This window comes from Rhinichthys klamathensis, unplaced genomic scaffold (genome assembly GCF_029890125.1).
Source record: "Rhinichthys klamathensis goyatoka isolate OS25496 unplaced genomic scaffold, OSU_Roscu_1.1 h1tg000783l_1, whole genome shotgun sequence".
NCBI lineage: Eukaryota > Metazoa > Chordata > Actinopteri > Cypriniformes > Leuciscidae > Rhinichthys > Rhinichthys klamathensis.
In genome coordinates this window covers 164258-187531 of record NW_026607180.1, presented here as the reverse complement: position 1 = coordinate 187531, position 23274 = coordinate 164258, and the positions used below count along the sequence as shown (strand labels likewise).

At 45.7% G+C, this 23274-nt stretch overlaps 1 protein-coding gene and 1 long non-coding RNA gene across 2 annotated transcripts in view; one reads left to right on the top strand and one right to left on the bottom strand.

The window, feature by feature from the left end:
• The window catches only part of LOC130077869 (cadherin-7-like), a 186261-nt gene extending 178206 nt beyond the window's left edge, over nucleotides 1-8055 (top strand). The window contains exon 12 of the mRNA XM_056243261.1: nucleotides 6909-8055. Coding sequence (XP_056099236.1) covers nucleotides 6909-7417 — 509 coding nt within the window. The 3' untranslated portion in view covers nucleotides 7418-8055. The remainder of the gene's footprint in view (nucleotides 1-6908) is intronic.
• On the bottom strand, nucleotides 3000-4211 carry LOC130077870 (uncharacterized). Its single transcript, XR_008805837.1, has 3 exons — nucleotides 4165-4211; nucleotides 3259-3351; nucleotides 3000-3058 (listed from the first exon to the last, which is right to left on the bottom strand). It is a non-coding gene; the product is annotated as an uncharacterized LOC130077870 (long non-coding RNA).
• Nucleotides 8056-23274: the final 15219 nt, after the last annotated feature.

Genomic DNA, 23274 nt, shown 5'->3' with positions numbered 1-23274 from the left:
TCTGAATATATTATTATACATTATATATTAATTATATATTACAACATAATATCACATAAATCAAACATAAACTGTTCTTTCCTGTATATGCCAGGCCTATATGCGTAGCGTGCCAAGTTGATGCTACATCTGCAGACTGCTTTTCTCTCGCGTGTCACGTGACCAGAGTGTAATCGCAGCCTTTGCGATTTAAAAATCGCGTTTCATCATATCGCGATATTATCGCAAATGCAATTAATCGTTCAGCCCTAGTACTCAAAGACCTTTACATGGAAGGGGGAATCTCCTCAACCACCACCAATGTGCAGCCCCACCTGGATGATGCAACGGCAGCCATATTGCGCCAGAACTCCCACCACACACCAGCTTACTGGTAGAGAGGATACAGTGATGAAGCCAATCAGTGTATGGGAATGATTTGGAGGCCATGATGGACAGAGGCCAAAGGGCAAATTTGGCCAGGATGCCGGGGTTACACCCCTACTCTTTTTCGAAGGACATCCTGGGATTTCTAATGACCACAGAGAGTCAGGACCTCGGTTTAACGTCTCATCCAAAGGACGGTGCTCTTTTGACAGTATAGTGTCCCCGTCACGGGCGTAAGGACCCACACAGAGCACAGGGTGAGCGCCCCCTGCTGGCCTCACTAACACCTCTTCCAGCAGCAACCTGGTTTTCTCAGGAGTCTCCCATCTCATGTCTTTTGGCAAGTATAGGGAGATTGGGTAATGCCCTGTGGCATCAGACTCATCTTTGATAATGAGATCCATCCTGTTGCAGAGCTTCAGGTCATGGATGAGTTCGTGTTCCAGTCTCATTATAAGTGCTGACTCTTTCATTGCCTCTCTACCTAACAATTATTTCCATCACCTATTTTCCTAATGTAAATCTTTCGCTGATCCTTTATTTACTACCTTGAATGAATTCTTGTTACTGTGCCATCTTCTCTATTTACACGATACGGTAGAATCTCCAATAACAAGGGCACCTTCAGGATTCTCTGTTGGTGTGTCAAGTCAGGAGAACCTCTTCTAATGTGCCACTGTTATCGTATTTTCAACCATTTTATTTCTTACGTGTCACCAATTTGTACTATCTGTTCTATCCGCATCCACATTTCTTCTGTTTACTTTTCTTCTCATTTATCCTCAACTAGCATCAGGATGTATGTTTTGATTGGAAAATAGGGCAAGAGTCACACAGGATTATTTTATAAAACATCTTCATCCTTTTCTACAGCTTGAAGGTCAACATTCACTGCCATAGAACCGTGAGCAGGTCATTAAAAAAACTTTTTTTTGTGTTCCAAAAAAGAAAGGTCATATGAATTTAGAGCAACACAAGGAGGAGTAAATAAATATTCTGAAGGGTTAGGAACATTAGCAACAGCTTATTAATGAAAGGGTTATAGTTCCACAAGAAACTGATTTTAGTTTCAGAACTAGTTCCACTAATGTGTGGGAAAAAGGCCCTTAGCCTCAGTACATTTTAATCGTATACACTCGAGGTAGAGAGACGTGAGGCCTGGAAATTCACCCATTTCTTATTGTTTGCATGTGATGGATCGTTTGCACAATTTAATTACATCAATTCCTCAGTAAAAATGGACCATGGATGCAAATGAAGGCGACAGGGAAAGATTCTTCAAGTTCAATGGAGAGTTTTTACACAATTTTAACTTTAATGAACAAGGTAATAAATAACGACTGTAAAAAGAGAACTGATGCATACAGTTAAAGTTAGACCATAGTTTTTATCTCTATAGTCTCCATACTCATCTCATATGTGACATTCTGAATCTCGAACCCTCGATCTGCTCGAGCCTGTGTGAATGCACCACATTCCTCACTATCTAGAAGCTTCACAGGTTCCACTAAAAGTTCCACAGTCAAATATTGCTTTCACTAAACAATATTTCACTCTCCCTGCTGGATGACATTTTGTTGTAGATTATTTTAGTTTTGTAATCAATGAGAGGGGATGAGGCAAAAGGAGTGAGATGGCAATGGCGCCTGAGGAAGAATGTTTCTATAAAAAATCCACAAGTATTTTTAGCACTGTTTGAATTTCCTGTACATGTCAATCAAACAGTCTCTTCCTGTCTACATGGGTGGTTCTTGATCAGAATAAGCTGTGGAACACACTGAAAATCACTGCACTTGTTTCTGATGCTGGGGTCCTTCTGAAGTCTGTACAGAGACACAAATGAACTTTTTAAAAGGAATTCAGCAAAGTGAACATTCTTCCATTTGCAGTGTTGTGCCTGAACGCGTTCATTGAACGATAGTTCATGAACTCGTTCATATTTTGGGCGAACGTGAAGTGAACGTACTGTATTACTGCCTGATGAACGTTACTGTGAACGCGTTCATTCTGGTGTCTGTGAACGCACGCTCTCTCAGTTTAACTTCGTTCAATAGGGTGCCAGATTTCAATAGAGCCTTCCAGGCGAAAACCCGGCAAAAACACACCGTAAACAGGCCTTAACCCTCTGGGGTCTGAGGTGTTTTTGGGGCCCTTGAGATGTTTTGACATGCCCTGACATTTGTGCTTATTTCAGCTACTTAAAACATACCATTTGCCAACAAATAAATTTGCTGTATTCAGCACAAACTCTGCTACAATAATTTGTGAGCAAAATGGATGTACATGTTTGCATTTTATGGAAAAAATGTTTTATGCGTGGTTAGTACGTTTTGGGGAAAAAAATGTCACAGCAATGAGGCCATTTAACACATACTGAATAGTTGTCCACAAGACTTTTGAGTTACTATTCTTGTAGGCTAGAATTTTTACTTCAAAATGAAGTGAAAATCATTCTGACCACTCTTTCACAAGCAACAATATAATTTCTTACGTCAGTTTTTGGTCAGCACTGCTGTCTGCGTGGGAGACTTAAAGTCATTACTATCACTTAACACATCCTTTCAAAAAAACAAACATAAAAAGACCAAACTTATTTTTTTATATATATAAAAAAGTGGACTGCCTGTTGCTTGCCTGCTTGTTTGCCTTGGCTCTCTTCGGAACTGGTGGATGGACGTGTTCATTGTCACATCTGTTATAAAAAAGAAAAAAGCATGAGCATGCTGATAACACAATCAAATAAACTGTATTATTATCATTATCAATCACTAATTGCCATGGATAATTTTTAAAAAAAATTTATTTCACACAAGAATAGGTAGCCTACATTATGACGATGTAAACACAATTAGGCTAAATTTCATCTGTAAAATATTACGTCTGTGCACTTACTCAGTATGATTCTCGATCGCACTGAGAACTGAACGACACCTGCGTGTCCCTCTGCGAGGTGCTGGAGAAGGAGAGCATGATGCAGACACATTCCTAAAAAAAAACTAAAAAAAAAAACTGTTAGCATACATTATCCAAAGTAAACTGATGGACAATTAATGGGTATGGATGCACAATGTATGTGTATATCTGTTGATGGGCCATGGGACGGTGAAATATCTGTTGATGGCTCATATAGACGGCACGCATTTAGTGATAGGCCTACACGCAATGAACGGATCGTTCGCGAACGACACATCACTACATTTTAAACATTTACACCTGTATTCAGTTATTTACGCATGATATAGTGTCATATGCCAACCAAAAGTGAACATTTAATTATATAAAAAATATATTGTATTTAGACCTCTTTTACCGGAGCCTGAAATATATTTCTCGTTATATAACCTAAGCAGTTATTCGCAAACAAAATAGGCTACATTACGCATAAGGCACTATTTTAGCATAAGTAGTGTCATAGGCTAACCAAAACTCAACATTTTTATATAAAAAATATATTGTATTTAGACAGTATCACATATTTTACCGGAGGCTGAAATATATTTCACTAAATCAATAGGCTATACCTAAACATGCAGTTATTCGCAAACAAAATACATAACGCATAAGGCAGTATTTTGGCATGATAATCAGTGTCATAAGCTAATCAAAACTATATATTTAATATACAAATATGTTTAGAGAGTAATATCACATTTAAAAAGTTTACACGAGCGAATGTTAGGGATATTGTGAGGCAATCTTTTCTGTAAGATGTCAAAAGCTATAGGCAATATATAGTCTGAAAATTCATTTGAGCTCTATACGATCAGAAAAGAAATGATAAAACACTAAACAACTTACTCTGAACTTGTATCCTCGGCGCGGGATCAATTCGTTCTTCAAAATGCAGCCGTTCCTCGTCCGAGTTATAATCTTCCTCTGAGGTAAAGTGAATTCTTCCTCGCTGTCCAGAATCATCTGAAGGGCCTCTTTGTCGGAGTACCGTGCCATCCTCGAAATGCAATGAATCTATCAGTGAAGAAACTTCGTGTTTTTATGCCATTGATCGCTGGGCGTGTGCTATGCATAACGTTAGATCACCTATTTACCATGTGAAAAGCGCTAGGGGCGTGGCGGCCTCGGCTCATTAAAAATAATGAACTGAGAACGAAAAAACTGTACCTCTCCTTGGTTTCAAACGGATTACATAAACTGGAAATATTTTTTTTTTTAATAAATTACTTAATTTAAAAGAAGAGAATACAAGCTTTAAAAAGACACATGTCTCGTGGTTCTGTGATAAATATTGACTTAGTTACAGTTCATTTTTCGGACGCGTTTCAGAATGGACTTCACTGGCAGAGAGAACGCAGAACGCGCATCATGTTTATTTTTCTTTATTAGGCGAAAAGCACAACACTTTGTTTTTATTGTGAGGTTCCACAAAAAAAATACAAACTTAACAGGATCGAATGATGTACAACACTTATATGTAAGATCAAAATCAACAGAGTAATTTGAGTCTCTTTTGCACCGATAAGGAAAAAAGTGAGCTGGTATCGCCGGCGAGACCGCCGACCCCAGAGGGTTAATATGTAGCGAAAAAAACATCCAATCTGGCAACTCAAGCCACCAGTGTCGCACCGCGGCCGCCGCATGCATCATCAAGACAAGAAGCAGCATGTAGTCGACAAAGCATCGAGGAGGCCTCGCATCGTATGATCAGTTTTAAGACAAGGTCGGTGAGGATGGGAAAAATCTTACATTTCTGTGCAAACTTTGCCCGCCGATAAAATAATTGCTCTAGTGGTTGTATATGGGTTGTGGCCAATTTTTTTTTAAAATAGCTCGCAGCAACATATGGAAAAAAAGAACTATGAACTAGTTCATTTTTTGGAACCGTGAAATTAGTTCAAAATTGTGAAGTATGAACTATGAACTGAACTAGTTCATTTTAAAATTTGTGAACTGAACTTTGAACTAGTTCATGTAGAAAGTGAACTTTCCCAACTCTGTCCATTTGTCCTGTTGTCAGAAGACTCAAATAAGTAGAGTACATCAGAAACTGAATGGACAGCCATATACTGTATCCAGTGTAGAGAGCGTGATTGATTATAATGGCTTCTATTTGCTTTTGATGATCATGTCTGGTGTTGACAGGTATCAGCAAGTTATACAACTGATCGCCAATGGGTGATTATACATTTTTAGATAAAGGTACACTGCTTTGTTTGCATTTTCAGTTCAACTGGCAAACTTTACAGAGTTGACAATTTTTCAGAGAAACAAAAAAAAAATGGTTCAAACAAAAGCAGGTTTGTGAACATCTCAATCTTGTTGTTTTTGCAAATTTGCCATTAATCTAAGTTGTAAAAATATACAATCTACTCCACTTTCTTTCAACACTACAAAACTGCAGTTTTAAAGTTTGCGCTCTATTCATTCAGCTAAGAAATCATCACTTGAAATGTCAATTGACATTTTTTTCCAGTAAATTATTATTATAAGGTGATTATTTTAATGTAATTTTGCATAGATCAGTTAATTTTTCACTGTAACTGTATGGTATCTTAAAGTTAATAAATTAATAAGTTGTTACTGCAACATTTTACATTATTTTGCCATTAAAATGTAAAACATGCTATAGTGTTTTTTATGATCAGTTTTATGTTACTTATACATTCTATCTGATTTATATGAACTCTTTCCACGCCAGTGTTTTTGAAAAAATTTGCCTCATCGACACGACAGCCATCGGCACTGATCCTCAACAAACCCGTCTCCATACCGGCGTGATGACTCCGATCTTAAACCAGATGGAACTGAATAATATTCTGATTGTTCCAATCTGATTTCTGACCTATAATGCTGCCTGAATCATAATCATACACTGTTTGTTCATTGGCCAGAGGAGAACTGGCCCCCCGAGTTTTGGTTCCTTGCCACTGTCGCCTTTTTCACCTTTTTCACCTTTTTCACCTTTGTTGCCATTGGCTTGCTTAGTTGGGGACATTCAATTTAATATTCAACAATAATATTGATCTGCCTGCATTGACACCATTATATGAGAACTGAACTGAGCTGGACAATGACATCCCGGTTTTCTCCACAGCGGCTATATATATATATATATATATATATATATATAAATGAACTAAATTAATAACTTTTTTACAACAAAATGAAACATCACTGAACTTACTTAAACTGGACTGTGACGCTATTTTCTTCTGGAAACAAACTTTGTTGCATTTTCCTGTTTTCTCTGTAAAGCTGCTTTGAAACAATCTGTATTGTAAAAAGCGCTGTATAAAATGTGATGTGACTTGACTAAGTTTCTTAAAAAAAGCAACATTTTGAGCAAAAATTTGAGAAAATCACATTTTTGTCAAAGACTACATTCAGATCGGATTCAGAACGATGATAAAAACACAGACGGAGTAGATCAAGTCCATCAACACCCCCCAAAGCTTCACCATCCTATAGCTCGTCCTAGGTCAACAGTTCATTCAGTAAAAAAGAAATCCAGTAAAGATAAGTGTATCAGAATTTTGTTCCATTGTATTGGTGCAACCACTGAACCTTTATGTCTGTCTCTCCTCTAGTTCTGATGCTTCTGATCGTGGCGATGCAACGCAGACGAAAAGTGCCTCTTTTCCTGGAGGATGAACGTGATGTGCGGGAGAACATCGTTCAGTATGATGATGAAGGAGGAGGTGAAGAAGATACAGAAGCTTTCGATATGGCTGCACTGCGTAATCTTAATGTCTTACGTGATTCGAAGGTACAAAATGTAACTCCAGTTAACTCTGTTAACCCATACTCAGCTTCAGCTATGACATCTTACAAAACACTTCCTGACAACACTGTCTTTCAAGAGTTTATCTGGGACAGACTGAGAGTGACTGATGTGGATCCGTCAGCTCCACCGTATGATTCTCTTCAGACCTATGCGTTTGAGGGAAACGGCTCGGTGGCGGGGTCTCTGAGCTCGCTGGATTCTCCCAGTTCAGATTCAGAGCAGAGTTACGACTACCTCAGCAACTGTGGACCACGCTTCAAGAAGCTGGCAGACCTGTACGGCAATCTTGACGGAAGCAGGGTTTTCTCCTAGCCTTAATGATCATGGCCTATAAACAATCACCAACACAACAATTGTTATTGTTTTGCAGGTGTAAAGACAATGTGAAAGGTCTAAATTTCTTTAGTTGGCTTTAACAGGTTTGTCGACTCACTCAAATGAAACGAAAGTGTGGTGCCAGGGTTTGATTTGGTAGGTGTACTGTAGTGTCCCTTCAATCTGACCACTGCCCTGCATAGTTTAGTTTCAACCTTAATCAAAGAAACCTGAGCAAGCTAATCAAGAGTGCGTTCGACTCAATGCAGTTCTGCTCAGACCCATCGCTGTCTGGCTTGAAGCAGTGCAATCTTTGTCTGATTTAAACTGCGCAAGTGTCACTACGGGAAGCAGAAAGTCTCAGACTTCACGGGACTGTAGTCTACACCAGGATAAATGAAAGTGCTCATAAATTGCTGTTGAAATGGTTTTCTCAATTGAAACAGAGTGGAGGCTTGGACCAGTAAACTGTATTTGATTTGTAACAACTTAAGCTGGTTTCTGGAAAACGTCTAGGTTACGACTGTAACCTCTGCTCCCTGAGAACAGGGAACGAGACACTGCGTCGATGACGCTTTGGGGAACACCTCAGGCGTGACAGGTGTCTGAAATCACTATCAAATCACAGCATTCATATTGACTGGCGACAGCCGCTGACTTGATTAACGTGCAACCCGGAAGTATATAAGGGCGCCTTTTAAACATGACAATCACCTTTTGTCTGAAGGGACTGTTTGTCAGGCAGGCCCGAGGCATGGCGAAAAGACACAGTGTCTCGTTCTCTGTTCTCAGGGAACGGAGGTTACAGTCGTAACCTAGACGTTCCCTTTCGAAAGGGAACTCGCACTGCGTTGTTGACGCTTTGGGGAACGATATACCAACGCCACCATGCTGAGGGGGGTGTATGCCCATTGGCAGTGACAACGGTCAGAACCAGCAAAATTCAAATAAAATGCCAGAACCACTCACCCTCAGGTCACACTGGGCTGTCAGTGACAGCATTCCCTATGGTCATAGCCCAAGCTATATGCTTCACAGGAAAACCTCCATAAACTTTGTTTAATGAAAGGCCTGCTCAAAGGCCTAGGACCACAACTTCAAATTAGAAGGGGTCCCTTCTGGGGAATGTGGCTAGTGAACCCGAAAGAGCGCCAGCCAATCACTATTCAAAGGAACATACTCACCCGAAATGCCACCAGGAAGGCCTGACCTGGTGTCACTTACATTGGACATTTCAGTCTAGCCAACTTCCTGTCTGTCCGAAGACAGAGCCTCTGGACACTTGCCTATAAATAAGGCATCCAACCCAAAGAGACTGCAAGCTGACACTGATCTAGCTAGGAGGCCTCACGAGAGGCCTACAACCGTCTGACCAGAATCAGGAGGCCGAGTACTCATAGTGACCCTTAGTGATGGGAGCACATGGCCTGCCTGGTAGGCAAACCAGGCTGTAGGCTAAAAAAGAGATTCCGAGAGGGGACCAGTAGCAGAAAGTGAACACTTTAATCATGCCAGGGCACAAGCTCGCCTTCAGAAGCTGCCTGCTAAGGCCAGCTGAACGGATAGAAAGCGGCCACTAGCTGTATCGCTGAGAAACCACTTACAGGGAGGTCTGGTGAGGCCTACTACCTCATAGCAAGCTAGAAAACTGGTTGCTATGAACCCCAACTCCGGGTGTCAGTCCCAGGGTGGCCTGCTAAGGCCAGCTGCCCAGTCCTGGGGCTCAGTCTCAGAGCGGCCTGTTAAGGCCGGCCGCCTGAAAGTTTTCTTTGGTAAGAAACTGATTGCCATAGACGTATAAGGTTGGGGACTGAGCTTCATGGTGGCCTGATAAGGCCAACCGCCTAACAGTGGTCTTACTAGCTTGCAAAAATTACCCACGCTGTTGGGGGTTTGCCTTCTGGGAGGCCTAAACGGCCAACCATACAGTGGCAAATCTTATTTGGCTGATCATAATCGGGGCTCGCCTCCAGAGAGGCACACTGAAGCCAATTGTCTGATTGGCCAGTGAATTTTAACAGCCAAGCACCCCATGTTGAAGCTCAGGGTCAGGGAGGCCTGCTAAGGCCAGTGCCTGACCGTCAACACTGCTGGCGGTATACCCCGTCACTCGAAAACTCATTTGAGGATTTGAGAGGCCTACTCGGCCTGAAGCACGCAAGTGCTGTCAGGCACCCAACCATTCTGCTGAGGACTCGCTTTCAGGGAGGCCTGGTAGGGCCTACTAGCTGATAGCAAGTCTATTCTACTACGAATACAAAACCGTTGGGAACCATACTACACCAACTCAAATATTGGGGCCACCCACAGGAGGCCTCTTGAGGCTGGCTACCTGGTTGCAGCTTTAATGTATGTCCCACAACGTTGGGACTCTCTTCCGAGGAGGCCTGTTAAGGCCTACTACCCGACAGTGAGTCTACTGCCCAAACTGCTAAGGCCAACCACCTGGGGTAAGCTGGCCTAAAGAGCCCTTTTTGGGGCTGCCCATCAAGGAGGCCTGCTGAGGCCTACTACTTGACAGCGCAGTCTTCGTTGGCAGATAAGCTGTTTATACAGTCCCTACAGTATTCTGGTACCTAACTATATTGCCCATGGCAGTGTACTCAGCAAAAATGCAACACCCTTTAAGCAAGGGGAGTACAACATATGCCACCCTGCCTCAATGAAGGCCCCAGATTGAGGGGCCTACCATCTATACACATGGGCGTCAGCTCATGGAAATGCTCTGGCTTCAAGGGAGCATACTTCGAAAACCAAAATGAAGTGAAGGTTAGAACTTTCTGCTCGACCCGAGCCATAGTGGTGTGAGGTAGAGTGATACAGAGCTGAAAGTGGAGTTCTCAGAACTACCTTGTATCAAGTACCAACCACCTGCCCCTGAGAATTTAACAGGGTGCGGGCATGCCAGTGGCTCTAGAGGTGAGAGAAATATTTCTGCGCCCAGGCTAGGAGAGTGCGGCTTGCTTGCAAGCCAACCACCTTCATCCCAGCGCTTGAGCAGTAGCTCAGCGAGCTGAGTGGAGCCTACTCTGGAGGCCCAAGTCCAAAATGCTAGCTCTGCACGGCGGGTTCCGGCAATCTAAAAACAATCGCAGAGCGAAAGATGGCCTAACCCTGCCCAAAAAGACCAATTGTACTGGGGAGGCCTAACCCTAGGTTTTTATCAATCATGCCTCTACACCAACCTGCATTACTCTTCTCACCCCCGAATGCAGAAAAGGGGGCGGGCCTTGGCCGAACGTCTCCTTTTTGGGAGGAGGCTGACATCTAGGGATGCTAAACAGCCTAAAATCACATAGTGAAAGGCCAGAGGCAGAAATGCTTCAGCAGACCGCCTCCACTATCCCTAGTATAGCCTAGGCCAGCTGGTGAGGGCCAGCCTATAAGCATAGATCTACCTGAGGCTCGGAGGAGCAACAGCCTCAAGAGAAAGATTTCTCCTATAGACGCTACAAACACCGCTAAGCCTGTATGGAAAACCCAAACAGAGCTCAAGGGAGCAATGTACTCAGGAAAATGTTAGACGGCCCCATGGGCCGGACATAAGATCTATCTGAAGCTCCAGTGTCAGTCTCTAGAAAGAAATCTATATACTTTCTAATAATTTTTTTTATTATTATTTAAGAGAGGAGATGAACTACTCTACCCTGCTGAGGCTAATAGCCTGAGGGCTAAAACAGATGTATTTATACAATAAACCAAGTGGCAGCATTCAACGTTTCCATTTTTTTAAATGACGTTCTGCCACTTAGTGCTCCGCTAACATTCCAGTTGAAATGAGCGGCGGCCTCAAAATGCTCTCATAATGAGAGGAAGCCTAGCTGTTAACATAGTTTACATATATAATGAGCGTTGGCACACCCCGTGAATTCACTAAAAAAGAAGACCATCACATACTCATACATGAAGCCCATATAACTGGTGCTTCTCTCCATCGTTCTAGCCACCTAACAGGGGGATTTCAGGGCCCTAATAATACCATACCTTACATTATACCAGTCACATGACCCCATAACCCTACACAGGGAACGATGGTCTGTAGAGAAATACATGTTCTATGTATTACATGGTCTGTAGAGAAATACATTCTGTTCTTGCGGGACTCCCGCAAGAACAGGGATCTGAGGGAGGTGATCCATCACCGACGCTGTGTGAGTTTGTGCTGGATCATCTCCCTCAGATCCTTGTTCTTGCGGGAGTCCCGCCTCTTCTGTGACCTACTCCTCCATGGAGGGGGCGCACAAGAGGCGACGCTGGCTCTCTGGCCCTGTCTACAGCCCTCCCGCTTGCCTGGGTGTGGAAGCGGATCTCAGCGGTATACAGGTCCTAAATGCAGCTGAGCGCGCCTTCGCCTATCTGAACTTTCCAACCACCGCCTCCACGGAGATGCCGAAAATTTGGGAGGGCGAAACCGGCGAATCGAGGAGAAAGCCCTTCTCTTTCTCCCCGATGTCGGCCAGATTCAACCACAGATGTCTCTCCGTGGCCACCATCTCCACCATCAACCGGCCGGTCGCGGCAGCAGTTTATTTGGTGGCCCAGAGTGCTAGATCTGTGGTGCGGCGCAGCTCAGCAACTGCCTCGGGACATCCCTGCCCCCTGGTCGAGATCCCCCTGCAGATCGGCCTGGTATGCCTGCAACACCACCATGGTGTGCAGGGCAGGACCGGCCTGACCCGCTGCCGTGTATGCTCTGCCGTTTAAACGCGATGTTGCTTTCAAAGGTTTGGATAGCAGGGTTGGAGCTCTCAGTGTCGATGCTCGTCCAGATGCAAGATAGTTCGCAAACGTCTCGTCGATGGGCGGGATTGACACGTACCCATGTTCTCCTATCCCCTCAACATCAGCGAAACTAGCCCGCTGATGTCAGTGGATACGGGCAGAATATGGGTTCTTCCATGCCCTCTCGATCTCAGTATGAAGATCGGGAAGGAATGAAAGGCTCACCTGGGCTGGTGGTTTTTGGCCAGGAAGAAACAGATCATCAAGCCTACCGCAGGCGGACCACGAACATCACCCTCATCAGCCATCTCCTGCTCATCCTGAAGAGCACTCGCTGTTGGGCTAAGAGGAGGAGATAAATCCTCCACCTGCAGCTCACCGAATCGTCTGAGAGGGTTATCCCCCTTTCAAGACAATCGGCGAGCTCCATCTGGGAACCCTCAAGGGAAAACGCTCAGTTCCCTTTCGTTGTCACTCCGAGTTCCGTCGGATGACGACGAATGGGGGTTTCGCAAAACGAGCCAATGGCAAACAAATGCCATGGGTCTGCGGAATTTGCATGGCGCAACTCCGCCCCACCTCGTGGGGATAAAAGGAGAAAGCCGGCAATATGCAGATATGTTTTTGCTTCGGAGCCAAGATGTTCTCTTCACTCCTGCAGTCTATTCTCTGACTATCTTCGAGAATCTTCAAGACGAGCAGCTTCCAGTCGGTGTTGGTGTGATGGCGTGTTCCAGCGAGTTTCACATTCCTGCCTGCTGATCTGAACAGCTGTGTGCTTCTCCCTGGGCGCTTCAGCACTGCTGCAAGCTTTTCTCACACAAAAAGAGCGTGCACGTGGCGCGTCTTTTTAAAGACGATCTGCCCGTGCATTTCTGAGTGCGGTAGTCTGATAGATTCAGCTGATGGGCACGAGCGCTGTTTTGACATGTTTGGGCTTCGATCACGTTCGAACAGCGCTCGCGGATGCGTCACGTTCTCTTAAGGGAACATGACCATCGCAATGTAACGGTCAAGACTCAATGAGCTCAACTGAGTGAGAGTCCCCTCATCCACACCCCGATCTATTTTCTCCACGTGAGAGAATACTTTGGCTGGTGGCCAGGGTGACCTGAGATGGCCGGTGTGGAACTAAACCGCCGATTAATATCCGTGGTCCACACCCCTCTCTTTAACATTGCAACCCGCGCGGTTCTGAATGAGTTAGCTGGTCAGAGCCGCGTCCAGAGGACGCCGGCGGGCCGGCATCTCATTCAGTTCCCCGGCTGATGAAATCATGTCTATCGCCGCGTCACAAGGTGAGCTGGAGTCCTTTGGAAGTGAGGGCTCGTCTATGTTGCCACTCTCGGGTGTGCAACATAGCGAGTCTGATCCAGAGTTGACAGCTATGCTTCCCGGGCCGCCGCGAGTATCGGGCATGTGTGGATTACTCTGCCATGTCTCGAGCACTCAAGGCTGATGATTGGTTTTGGGGAGGCGAACCCAAAATCCTTTCTACCCGGATGTGCATGAAGAGGTTATGAGATCGTGAGAGTCTCCTTTGACTTTCGCGACTGCTCAGCAGCCTCTTCCACCTTCTCTGCCCTCGAGAGGCCGCGGCCATGGGTACACTGGGGTTCCCCCCGTGGAGTGTTCTGTGGCAGCACATCTGTGCCCCCACAGCGCCTCCACCTGGCGTGGCGACCCTAAGCACCCCTCCAATGCCTGTGGGTTTTTTGTCTACTCCGGTGGCAAAGACCTATAGAGCAGCGGACAGGCTGCCGTCTCACTGCATGTTATTGCCATCCTTCGGGGTGCTCAATGACATGCACGAGGGTAGGGCTGATTCAGGGCTCATCTAAGAGACTGCCTGCCGCCACCGACCTCACTCTACGAGTGACGAAGGTGACCGCACGCTCCCTGGGTCAGGTGATGTCCACTTGTGTGGTCAGACATTTCTGGGTTAACCTGGTTGATATGCGCGAGGCTGAGCGAACCCGCTTCCTCAACTCCCCCATATCCCAGGCTGGCCCTTCGGCGGCGCGGCCGAGGACTCTGCCCAACAGTTCTCGGCCGCCCAGAAGCAGACTGAGGCTACCAAACACGTTCTGACCCCGCGGCCAGCTGCTGCCGCCGGCTCAGACGCCTCAGTCAGCTTGCCGCCGAACGCGCCCTCCTGCGACTTTCGCCCCCTCCCGCCCGGCCCCAGCAGCTTCGGGCCGCGCCGTGGAGGTGGTCGCAGGAAAGCGCCCCAGCCCGTACCAGCCCCGCAGCCTGCCAAATGCCGGGCAAAGCGGCGCTCCCGTTACGGGCAGCTCAGAGATGGGTTGCAGTTCTCCAGGAGGTGGTTGCAGGGCCACTCCTTTCCCCGGTGGAGGGCCGGGGGAGAACCTCTTTTTCCAGAGAGCTGACTTCCCATCTCTAAGCACACAGAGTTCTCGGACGACACGGTGCGCCGCCCCCGGGCCGTGCACCCCTCGTCCTCCTCTGTCCCAGAGCCGGATGACAGTGCGCGCCGTCCCCGGACCGTGCCGCTCTCATCCTCCTCTGTCGCCAGACCCCTGGCAGAGCAGACCCCCGCGGAACGTTCGTCCTTCCCTGGTCTCCTCTGTCAGGACTCTGCGGTCTATGACTGTACCCTCACATCGGGCCGCTATGCCGTCCACGTCTGGGTCAGCCAAACCGCCTCGCTGCTCCACCGACGGGAAGTCTGTGGTTCGCGTGACCCCGCTGGTACAGTCCTTGGGAGCCTGGCTAGAGCTTCCCAACCTGTCCCGCTGGGTCGCACGAACGATCAGGCTCGGCTACGCGATTCAGTTCGCGCGGTCTCCTCCCCGCTTCAGGGGAGTCCGCTCCACTATGGTCGGTGGCAATGCCCCTATCATGAGAGCGGAGGTTGCTACCCTGCTGGCGAAGGGTGCGATCGAGACTGTCCCTCCAGCCGAAATGAAGACCGGCTTCTACAGCCCGTATTTCATTGTCCCGAAGAAAACCGGTGGGTTACGGCCAATCCTGGACCTGCGCGTTCTGAACCGCTCCCTTCACAGGCTGCCGTTCAGGATGCTCACCGCCAAACGCGTTTTCGAATGTGTGCGGCACCAGGATTGGTTTGCAGCGATCGACCTGAAGGACGCCTACTTTCATGTCTCCATCCTCCCTCGACACAGACCGTTCCTGCGGTTTGCTTTCGAGGGACAGGCATATCAGTACGCAGTTCTCCCATTCGGGCTAGCCCTGTCTCCTCGCGTCTTCACGAAGGTCGTCGAGGCAGCCCTTGTTCCCCTCCGGGAACACGGGGTTCGCATTCTGAACTATCTCGACGACTGGCTAATCCTAGCTCACTCTCGAGACCAGCTATGCGAACACAGGGACTTGGTGCTCCGCCATGTAGCTCGTCTGGGCCTTCGGGTCAACTGGGAGAAGAGCAAACTTTGCCCCGTGCAGAGGATCTCTTTTCTCGGTATGGAGATCGACTCGGTCGCCATGTCCGCGCAGCTTACGAGCGAGCGCGCGCAGTCACTGCTGACTTGCCTGAGACAGTTCGAGGGCAAGAGTGCGGTTCCACTGAAACTTTTTCAGAGGCTCCTGGGGCATATGGCATCCGCAGCCGTGGCAACACCGCTCGGATTACTTCATATGAGACCGCTTCAGCTTTGGCTTCGCGACCGAGTCCCGAGGTGGGCATGGCAACACGGCACTCTCCGAGTACCAGTTACTCCGACCTGCCGTCAGACCTTCACCCCGTGGTCGAACCTCAGTTTTCTACGGGCCGGTGTGCCCCTGGAACGAGCTTCCCGGCACGTTGTTGTAACAACAGATGCCTCCGCCACGGGCTGGGGTGCCATGTGCAATGGACGTGCTGCCGCGGGCTCCTGGACAGGACCCCACCGCCTTTGGCACGTCAATTGCCTCGAGTTGCTGGCTGTACAGCTCGCCCTGCGCCGCTTCCGAGCCGTGCTCTCGGGCCAGCATGTACTAGTCCGATCAGACAATACCGCGACTGTAGCGTACATCAACCGTCAAGGTGGTCTGCGCTCTCGCCGTATGTCGCAACTCGCCCGCCACCTCCTATTTTGGAGTCAGAAGCATCTGAGGTCGCTTCGTGCCATCTATATTCCAGGAGCTCTGAACTGTGCAGCCGACGAGCTCTCACGGTTTCAGCCCCTCCCGGGAGATTGGCGACTCCATCCCCAGTCGGTTCAGCTGATTTGGGACCAGTTCGGGGACGCACAGATAGATCTGTTTGCCTCTCACGACTCGACCCATTGCGCCCTGTATTATTCCCTGACCGAGGGCACGCTCGGCACGGATGCACTGGCGCACAGCTGGCCGCGGGGCTGCAAATATGCGTTTCCCCCAGTGAGCCTCCTTGCGCAGACCCTGCGCAAGGTCAGGGAGGACGAGGAGCAGGTCACCTTGGTAGCGCCGTACTGGCCCACCCGGTCCTGGTTCTCCGAACTTGTACTCCTCGCGACAGCACCTCCTCGGCCCATACCTCTGAGGAAGGACCTACTTTCTCAGGGACGGGGCACCCTATGGCACCCTCGTCCCGATCTTTGGAACCTCCATGTGTGGCTCCTGGACGGGACGAGGCAGGTTTGAGTACCCTACCACCAGCGGTGGTGGCTACCATCACTTCCGCTAGAGCGTCGTCCACGAGACACGTCTACGCGTTGAAGTGGAACCTCTTCGTCAACTGGTGCTCTTCTCACCGAGAAGACCCCCGGAGATGTTCGATCAACGTCGTGCTTTCCTTCCTTCAAGAGGGGTTGGAGCGAAGGCTGTCTCCCTCCACCCTCAAGGTCTATGTCGCCGCTATTGCCGCACAGCATGATCTTATAGAAGGTAAGTCGGTGGGGAAGCATGACCTGATCGTCAGGTTCCTGAGAGGAGCGAGGAGACTGAATCCTCCTCGCCCTCCTCTCGTACCCTCTTGGGACCTCGCGGTGGTCTTAACCGCCCTGCGTAGTGCTCCCTTTGAGCCTTTACAGTCAGTCGAGCTTAACTTCCTGTCAATGAAGACGGCGCTTCTGACTGCATTGGCCTCCATCAAGAGGGTAGGGGACCTGCACACATTCTCCGTTGACGAAGCGTGCCTGGAATTCGGGCCGGCGTACTCTCACGTGATCCTGAGACCCCGGCCTGGATATGTGCCCAAGGTTCCTACCACTCCCTTCCGGGACCAGGTGGTGAACCTGCAAGCGCTGCCCCCGGAGGAGGCAGACCCAGCCTTGGCACTGCTCTGTCCAGTACGTGCTCTTCGCATCTATGTAGACAGAACGCAGTGTTTCAGGACCTCAGACCAGCTCTTTGTCTGTTATGGTGGGAAGCTGAAGGGAAAGGCTCTCTCCAAGCAAAGGCTGTCTCACTGGATAGTGTACGCCATTGCTTTGGCATACCAGCAGCAAGGTCGACCGTGCCCCCTTGGTGTGACTGCCCACTCCACCCGGAGTGTGGCATCCTCTTGGGCTCTAGCGCATGGCGCCTCGCTAACAGACATCTGCAGAGCTGCAGGCTGGGCGACACCTAACACATTCGCCAGATTCTACAATCTCCGAGTGGAGCCTGTGTCCTCTCATGTACTCGCTTCAACCAGCTAGTACCGGACCCGCTCAGGTGTCTTCGCTTGCTCGCCATTCCACTCTACGGACTGGATACGTGCGATATTCTCCTCAGGTGAGCTTCTCCGAAAGCCCTGAGTTCCTCCAGCACTCCTGACGTCGGCGCCAGTGTCTCTTGTCTGCGCGTCGGCTAGGTGCCTCCCGTGTGCATGGTACCTCCCGGAGCTACCCCCACATGTGTATTCCCACTGTAAGCCTCTCTGAGCATGTGTCTTTCCCTTGGCAAGCCACCTTGCCACCCCTGGGGTTGAAATATTCCACCTGCGGCTGGATACCCCAGTGATTCCCCATATGCATCCCTCGGGTCATATGTGTATTTCTAAGTCCCCCCCTCTGGGTTGGCAGTAATCGCATACTTCCCTAAGACCTGGGATATGCTCCCCAGTGTACCTTGGTATTCCTGTGTTAAATAGGAGTCCTTCGTCCGTGCTAGTCTCACGACAGGGATCTCAGATTTACGCAGGGCACTGGAAGACAGCTGAGAAGTGGCGTGATTAGACTGGTATCCCCATTCGTCGTCATCCGACGGAACTCGGAGTGACAACGAAAGGGAACGTCTCGGTTACGGATGTAACCCTCGTTCCCTGAGTAGGGAACGGAGACGTTCCGTCTGCCTGCCACTTCCGCTGTACCGCTGGAACAGCCGAGTTCAGTCTTGGCTCCTCAGCGAAGAAACATATCTGCATATTGCCGGCTTTCTCCTTTTATCCCCACGAGGTGGGGCGGAGTTGCGCCATGCAAATTCCGCAGACCCATGGCATTTGTTTGCCATTGGCTCGTTTTGTATACTCGAAGTCGATAGGCTTTCTAAGCGAAACCCCCATTCGTCGCCATCCGACGGAACGTCTCCGTTCCCTACTCAGGGAACGAGGGTTACATCCGTAACCGAGACGTTCGTGTGTGTTACCCGGCATCAAGTATCTTGGGCATGGGTCCGCACACTTCTGGAAGCATTACTTAGCTTTCTCTGTGCATTTCTTTTTTCTTACCATAATCTCAAGGGCTTACAGACAGAACAGTCCCTGAAGATGAAAGGTGATTGTTATGTTTGCAAGGCGCCCGTATATACTTCCGGGTTGCACGCCTGAGGCGTTCCCCAAAGCGTCATCGACGCAGTGCGAGTTCCCTTTGGAAAGGGAACTACATATAGGTGAGTTTGATCAGGGTTTTAGTTCAACTCTGCAGGGCAGTGGTTATCCAGGGACGGATCTGAGGAACCTTGTGCACTGTATATAAGACTATGGATAGAATACATTTTACACTTCAAAGAGTTTGTCCATGTTCAGAGGCTTCCAAAAGAGCAGCTAGAGTAAAAAAAACTGATAGGAAAAATGAGGATATATTCATAATGATGTAATCAACAAAAACTGTAATTTTCAGAACAGTCCAGAATCATCTACTTTTTATCATTCAACCTGGTTAAAGGACAAATATTTTTCAACTTGCTTTTGATATCATAGGGTTGCATTCCAAATAATTGTTTTTGAATCAGCTTGAATCTCTCTACAAAAGTCTCAAAAATAATTCTTGAATGTTTTTTTGTAAACCTCAGATTGTTTATGTGACCTAAAGTTTCAGTCTGAAATGTAAAAATCGGTTCAGCAGTCTTTTTTTAACAAATAACATTGCTTTAAACTTAATCAGTATAATAAAGTGAAAGCTTGCATAAATATGTGTGATTTCACAAGGCTGAGGATTTTATACATTTGTTGAAAAACTGAGCTTTACAAAGCAATGCCGTTAATATGTTTTTCACTGGAGATAAATATCACAGTCAAAGCTGAGCAAACAAACGTGTGAACTCTTTTTAGTTCTACATTTTGAAGATATAAGGAAGGAAAATATTTAATGGATTTAAAAAAAAAATCCTGTTTAGTGAACAATAAAAAAGGACATTCGATTCTTCAAAACCCTGCTGAATGCCTGCTATTGTTTTTTTTTTTATGGAAGAGAGCAGAAGTCTTTGGTAATGTTCTGTTATAAAGGTAATAAGCTATCATTCCTGATTAAGAAGGTGAAATCTTTATTTCTTGGTGAATATAAGCCCATCCTAGCTAATGAAATCCAAGAATAGGACACATTTCTAATGCAACGTGTCTGCTAGGAGAGAGAAAGTATGACTTTTCAGTGTTTCTTGTTTCCTTTCAGTTTTTGTTGTTGAAAGGCAGCAGTAAAAGCTGTGGGAGATTTATGATGGGCCACACGAATTAGTCCAGGCTCATTCCTTCATGATACTGACACTTTTATTCAAATGCCGTGATTTTCTTCTTCTTCTTGTTTCTTGTATAATAGCATTAAACATAATGCAGTTGTAGATTTATAGAAGAAAACTGCACGGCTAGGACACTGAAACCCCTGTTTATTTGAACACTTTTCCTCTTTTGAGATATTTTATGTTTATGTTAAATAAAAGTCTCCCCGAGGCCTGACGCCGCCCCCACTGTGTCTGTCTTTACTCGTCCCGCCACACTTGTTAAATCTTATCTTTCTCCTTGGATAGCTTTGCCCATACAGTCATCCTTCCGTGTTTGAATCATCCTCAGAAAAGGTCCAGTGCTGCTGTGCTGTGGCTTCTTTATTGCATCACTGCCCTGTTTGGCAGGGTTAATATTACAGTCAGCTTTCTCCTTAATGGTATGCCATATGCACCACTAGCTTATAGTGATGCAATACCAGGTGGAGGATTTGATTGTATGAGCATCATGTCATTGAAATCAGCAAGGTGTTCTTTAATTTACCGTGATGCAACCCAATGCAATGAGGATGCAACCCATCTCCGCTTGCTGGTAAACAGAATCTATCCTTGAGGTTATTGACACCACACACTTTGAAGATAGGCGCACTGTACATAGAGAAAAGAAGAAAGTTTGGAAACATCAGATGAGTCTGGGAGAAAAACCCTTTTCTGTAACATTAGGGTTACATAAAGATTTATGAAATGCATCTGAATTGTAGAAACCTGGTTTGTGAGTTTTTGGGTCTGATTCAGGCTTGTGCAAAACTCAGAATTTCAGAATTCTGACTCCGCCCCACAGGAAGTTGAATTTGAATTTGAATTGGAATGACAGGAAGTGGAATTAAATTCATGGCAATTCAAAGAAATTCCACACAGTCACACAACAGAAATAATGTGTTGAATCTTACATACATTTAGTGTTAAGGAAGGTTACTTTGGAAATGTAATTGCTCACTGTTATAAGTTACCCATTATAAATGTTGTTTGGATTACTTTATCAATGTAAAGCAATTTCCTTTTAATTGGATTAGTAACTAATTGAATTACACATTTTACCTCATACAACTAAATACAATTACATTCATTTTGTAATTTAATAACATAATTCCATTACACGTAACTAGTCACTCCTCAACCCTGCATACATTTTGTTTTAAATATATATATATATATATATATATAAACAAATGTCTATCTCAAATTGTTTTTGTTTTTTTTCTAAAGATTTACTAAAGTAATTCTGGGAAATGGAGTCAATTAAATTACAATTACAATAAATCAAACTTAATTATTTGTTCTGTGACTAGAGCTTTTAACATTCATTGCTGGGGGAAAACATTTAATGTAATCTGTACAAGTAGTTCAAACTAATATCATTTATAGAATATGTAATGCAATCATATCTGACATATACTGTAAAGCTTCATTTTTAAACACTTCACTTAAAATATGTATGTGAATTGCTTTGAATTTTTTATTGAATTGCCATTCTGCTTCCTTTAATTAGGGGCCAAGCACCGAAGGTGCAGAGGCACCTATTGTATCTGTAAGTTTTCTTATTATTATTATTATTCCGTAAATGGAAGTCTATGGCAGCCCTATGAACCGTAAGTAGGAAAATGATGAAATTTGGCACACTTATAGATAAGGTCATGAAAAGTAATTGAGCCAAATTTTGAGTCTCTAGAACCAACTCTATAGCGCCACCACCAGTTCAAAAATTCAACATTGAAATGGTTATAACTTTTGAACCCTTAGATCTAGAAAAATTAAACTTAATACACCTGAATCCACTCATTATGATGATTGCAATCAATATCGTACATTAAGACTCCGCCCATTACAGTAGTGGCCATTTTGAAAAGTACAGTAATCAGTTTTTTTCCTACTCCTCCTTCAAGTTTTGTCCAATTTTGTCCAAACATTTGATAAAATGATATTTGAACTTAGCTGCTCAGAAATAACTGAACAGATTTTTTTTATTCATCTTTGTTAAAAAGTTATGATGTCGCAAACTTAACGAGGTCGACCCAAAATTGGTTCAGAAGCTATAGCTCGGCCAAAGTTTGATCAATCGAAACGAAAATTGGTACGCTTCATCGGAAGCATGGTCTGAGGGTCCATGCCAAAGTTGGGAACAGCGCCACCTATGGGTCATGATATATGAAAAATAGCTATTTTGGCAAATAACTTTTGAACAGTTTGTCAGAAAATCATAAATGTGGTATCTATGGATTCCACGTGTCATGTCGATTCTGTGGATACCGATTTTGCCAGGATTGGATGTTCCACGTGTCAGCCATTTTGAATTTTGTAATAATTTGCAATATCTTTTAAACTATTTGACATATCAGCACAAAGTTTGGTAGGGATGATCGACACCATGTCCTGAAGGGACATGAGAAGATTGAACACAGCGCCACCTACTGTTCCAGAGATATAAGTTTTTTTGCAAAAATGCCTATAACTTTTGAAAACATTGTTCAAATTTTGATTGCTTTATGTCATTATGTTCCTTGGTTTATGCCGATTCAGACGATATCTCATTTGTCATTTTCCAACAATGTGACTGTCCACCATATTGGAGCAAATGATAAACAGTTTTCTTGCTACTCCTCCTTCAAATTTTGTCCAATTTTGTCCAAACATTTGCTCAAATGATCTTCGGACTGAGCCGCATAGAAATGACTGAACAGATTTTTTTGCTATACTGGAAAAAAAAAAAGTTATGATGTCGCAAACTTAACGAGGTCGACCCAACATTGGTTCAGAGGCTGTAACTTGTGAACAGTTTGTCACAAAATCATAAAATTGGTGTCTATCGATTCCTTGCGTCATGCCGAATCCGAGGATATCTATTTTGCCAAGATTGGATGTACCACGTCATAAGCTACATTAGCATTGAGGTAGCTTAGCATGCTAATCTGGTTAACCTGCTTTTGTGTGCTGATTCTTACACTGAAGGATCTCCTCTGCAGCTTGTGATTGTATGTCCCCGAGCCGTTCCGGTTGTGGTTTCAAGCCCCATGTTATACAACTTCAAATCATTGTGTAATGTTATGTAATTTGGAGCCAATTGCTGCAGTTTTACCTTTAACAACTCAAGTCTTCGTAAAATTTGAACAAACCACTGTTTATGACTACCATGCTGTGTAAAAAAAAAAAAGGTTATAGCTTTGAAGAAATTCTAATAATTTAATATGTAGCAACTGTTTAACAATGGGAATTTTGATTTGAACAATTGGTAAGTTGAATAAGTTTTCAAATTAAATCCAAATATGTCAAACATGGTCAAA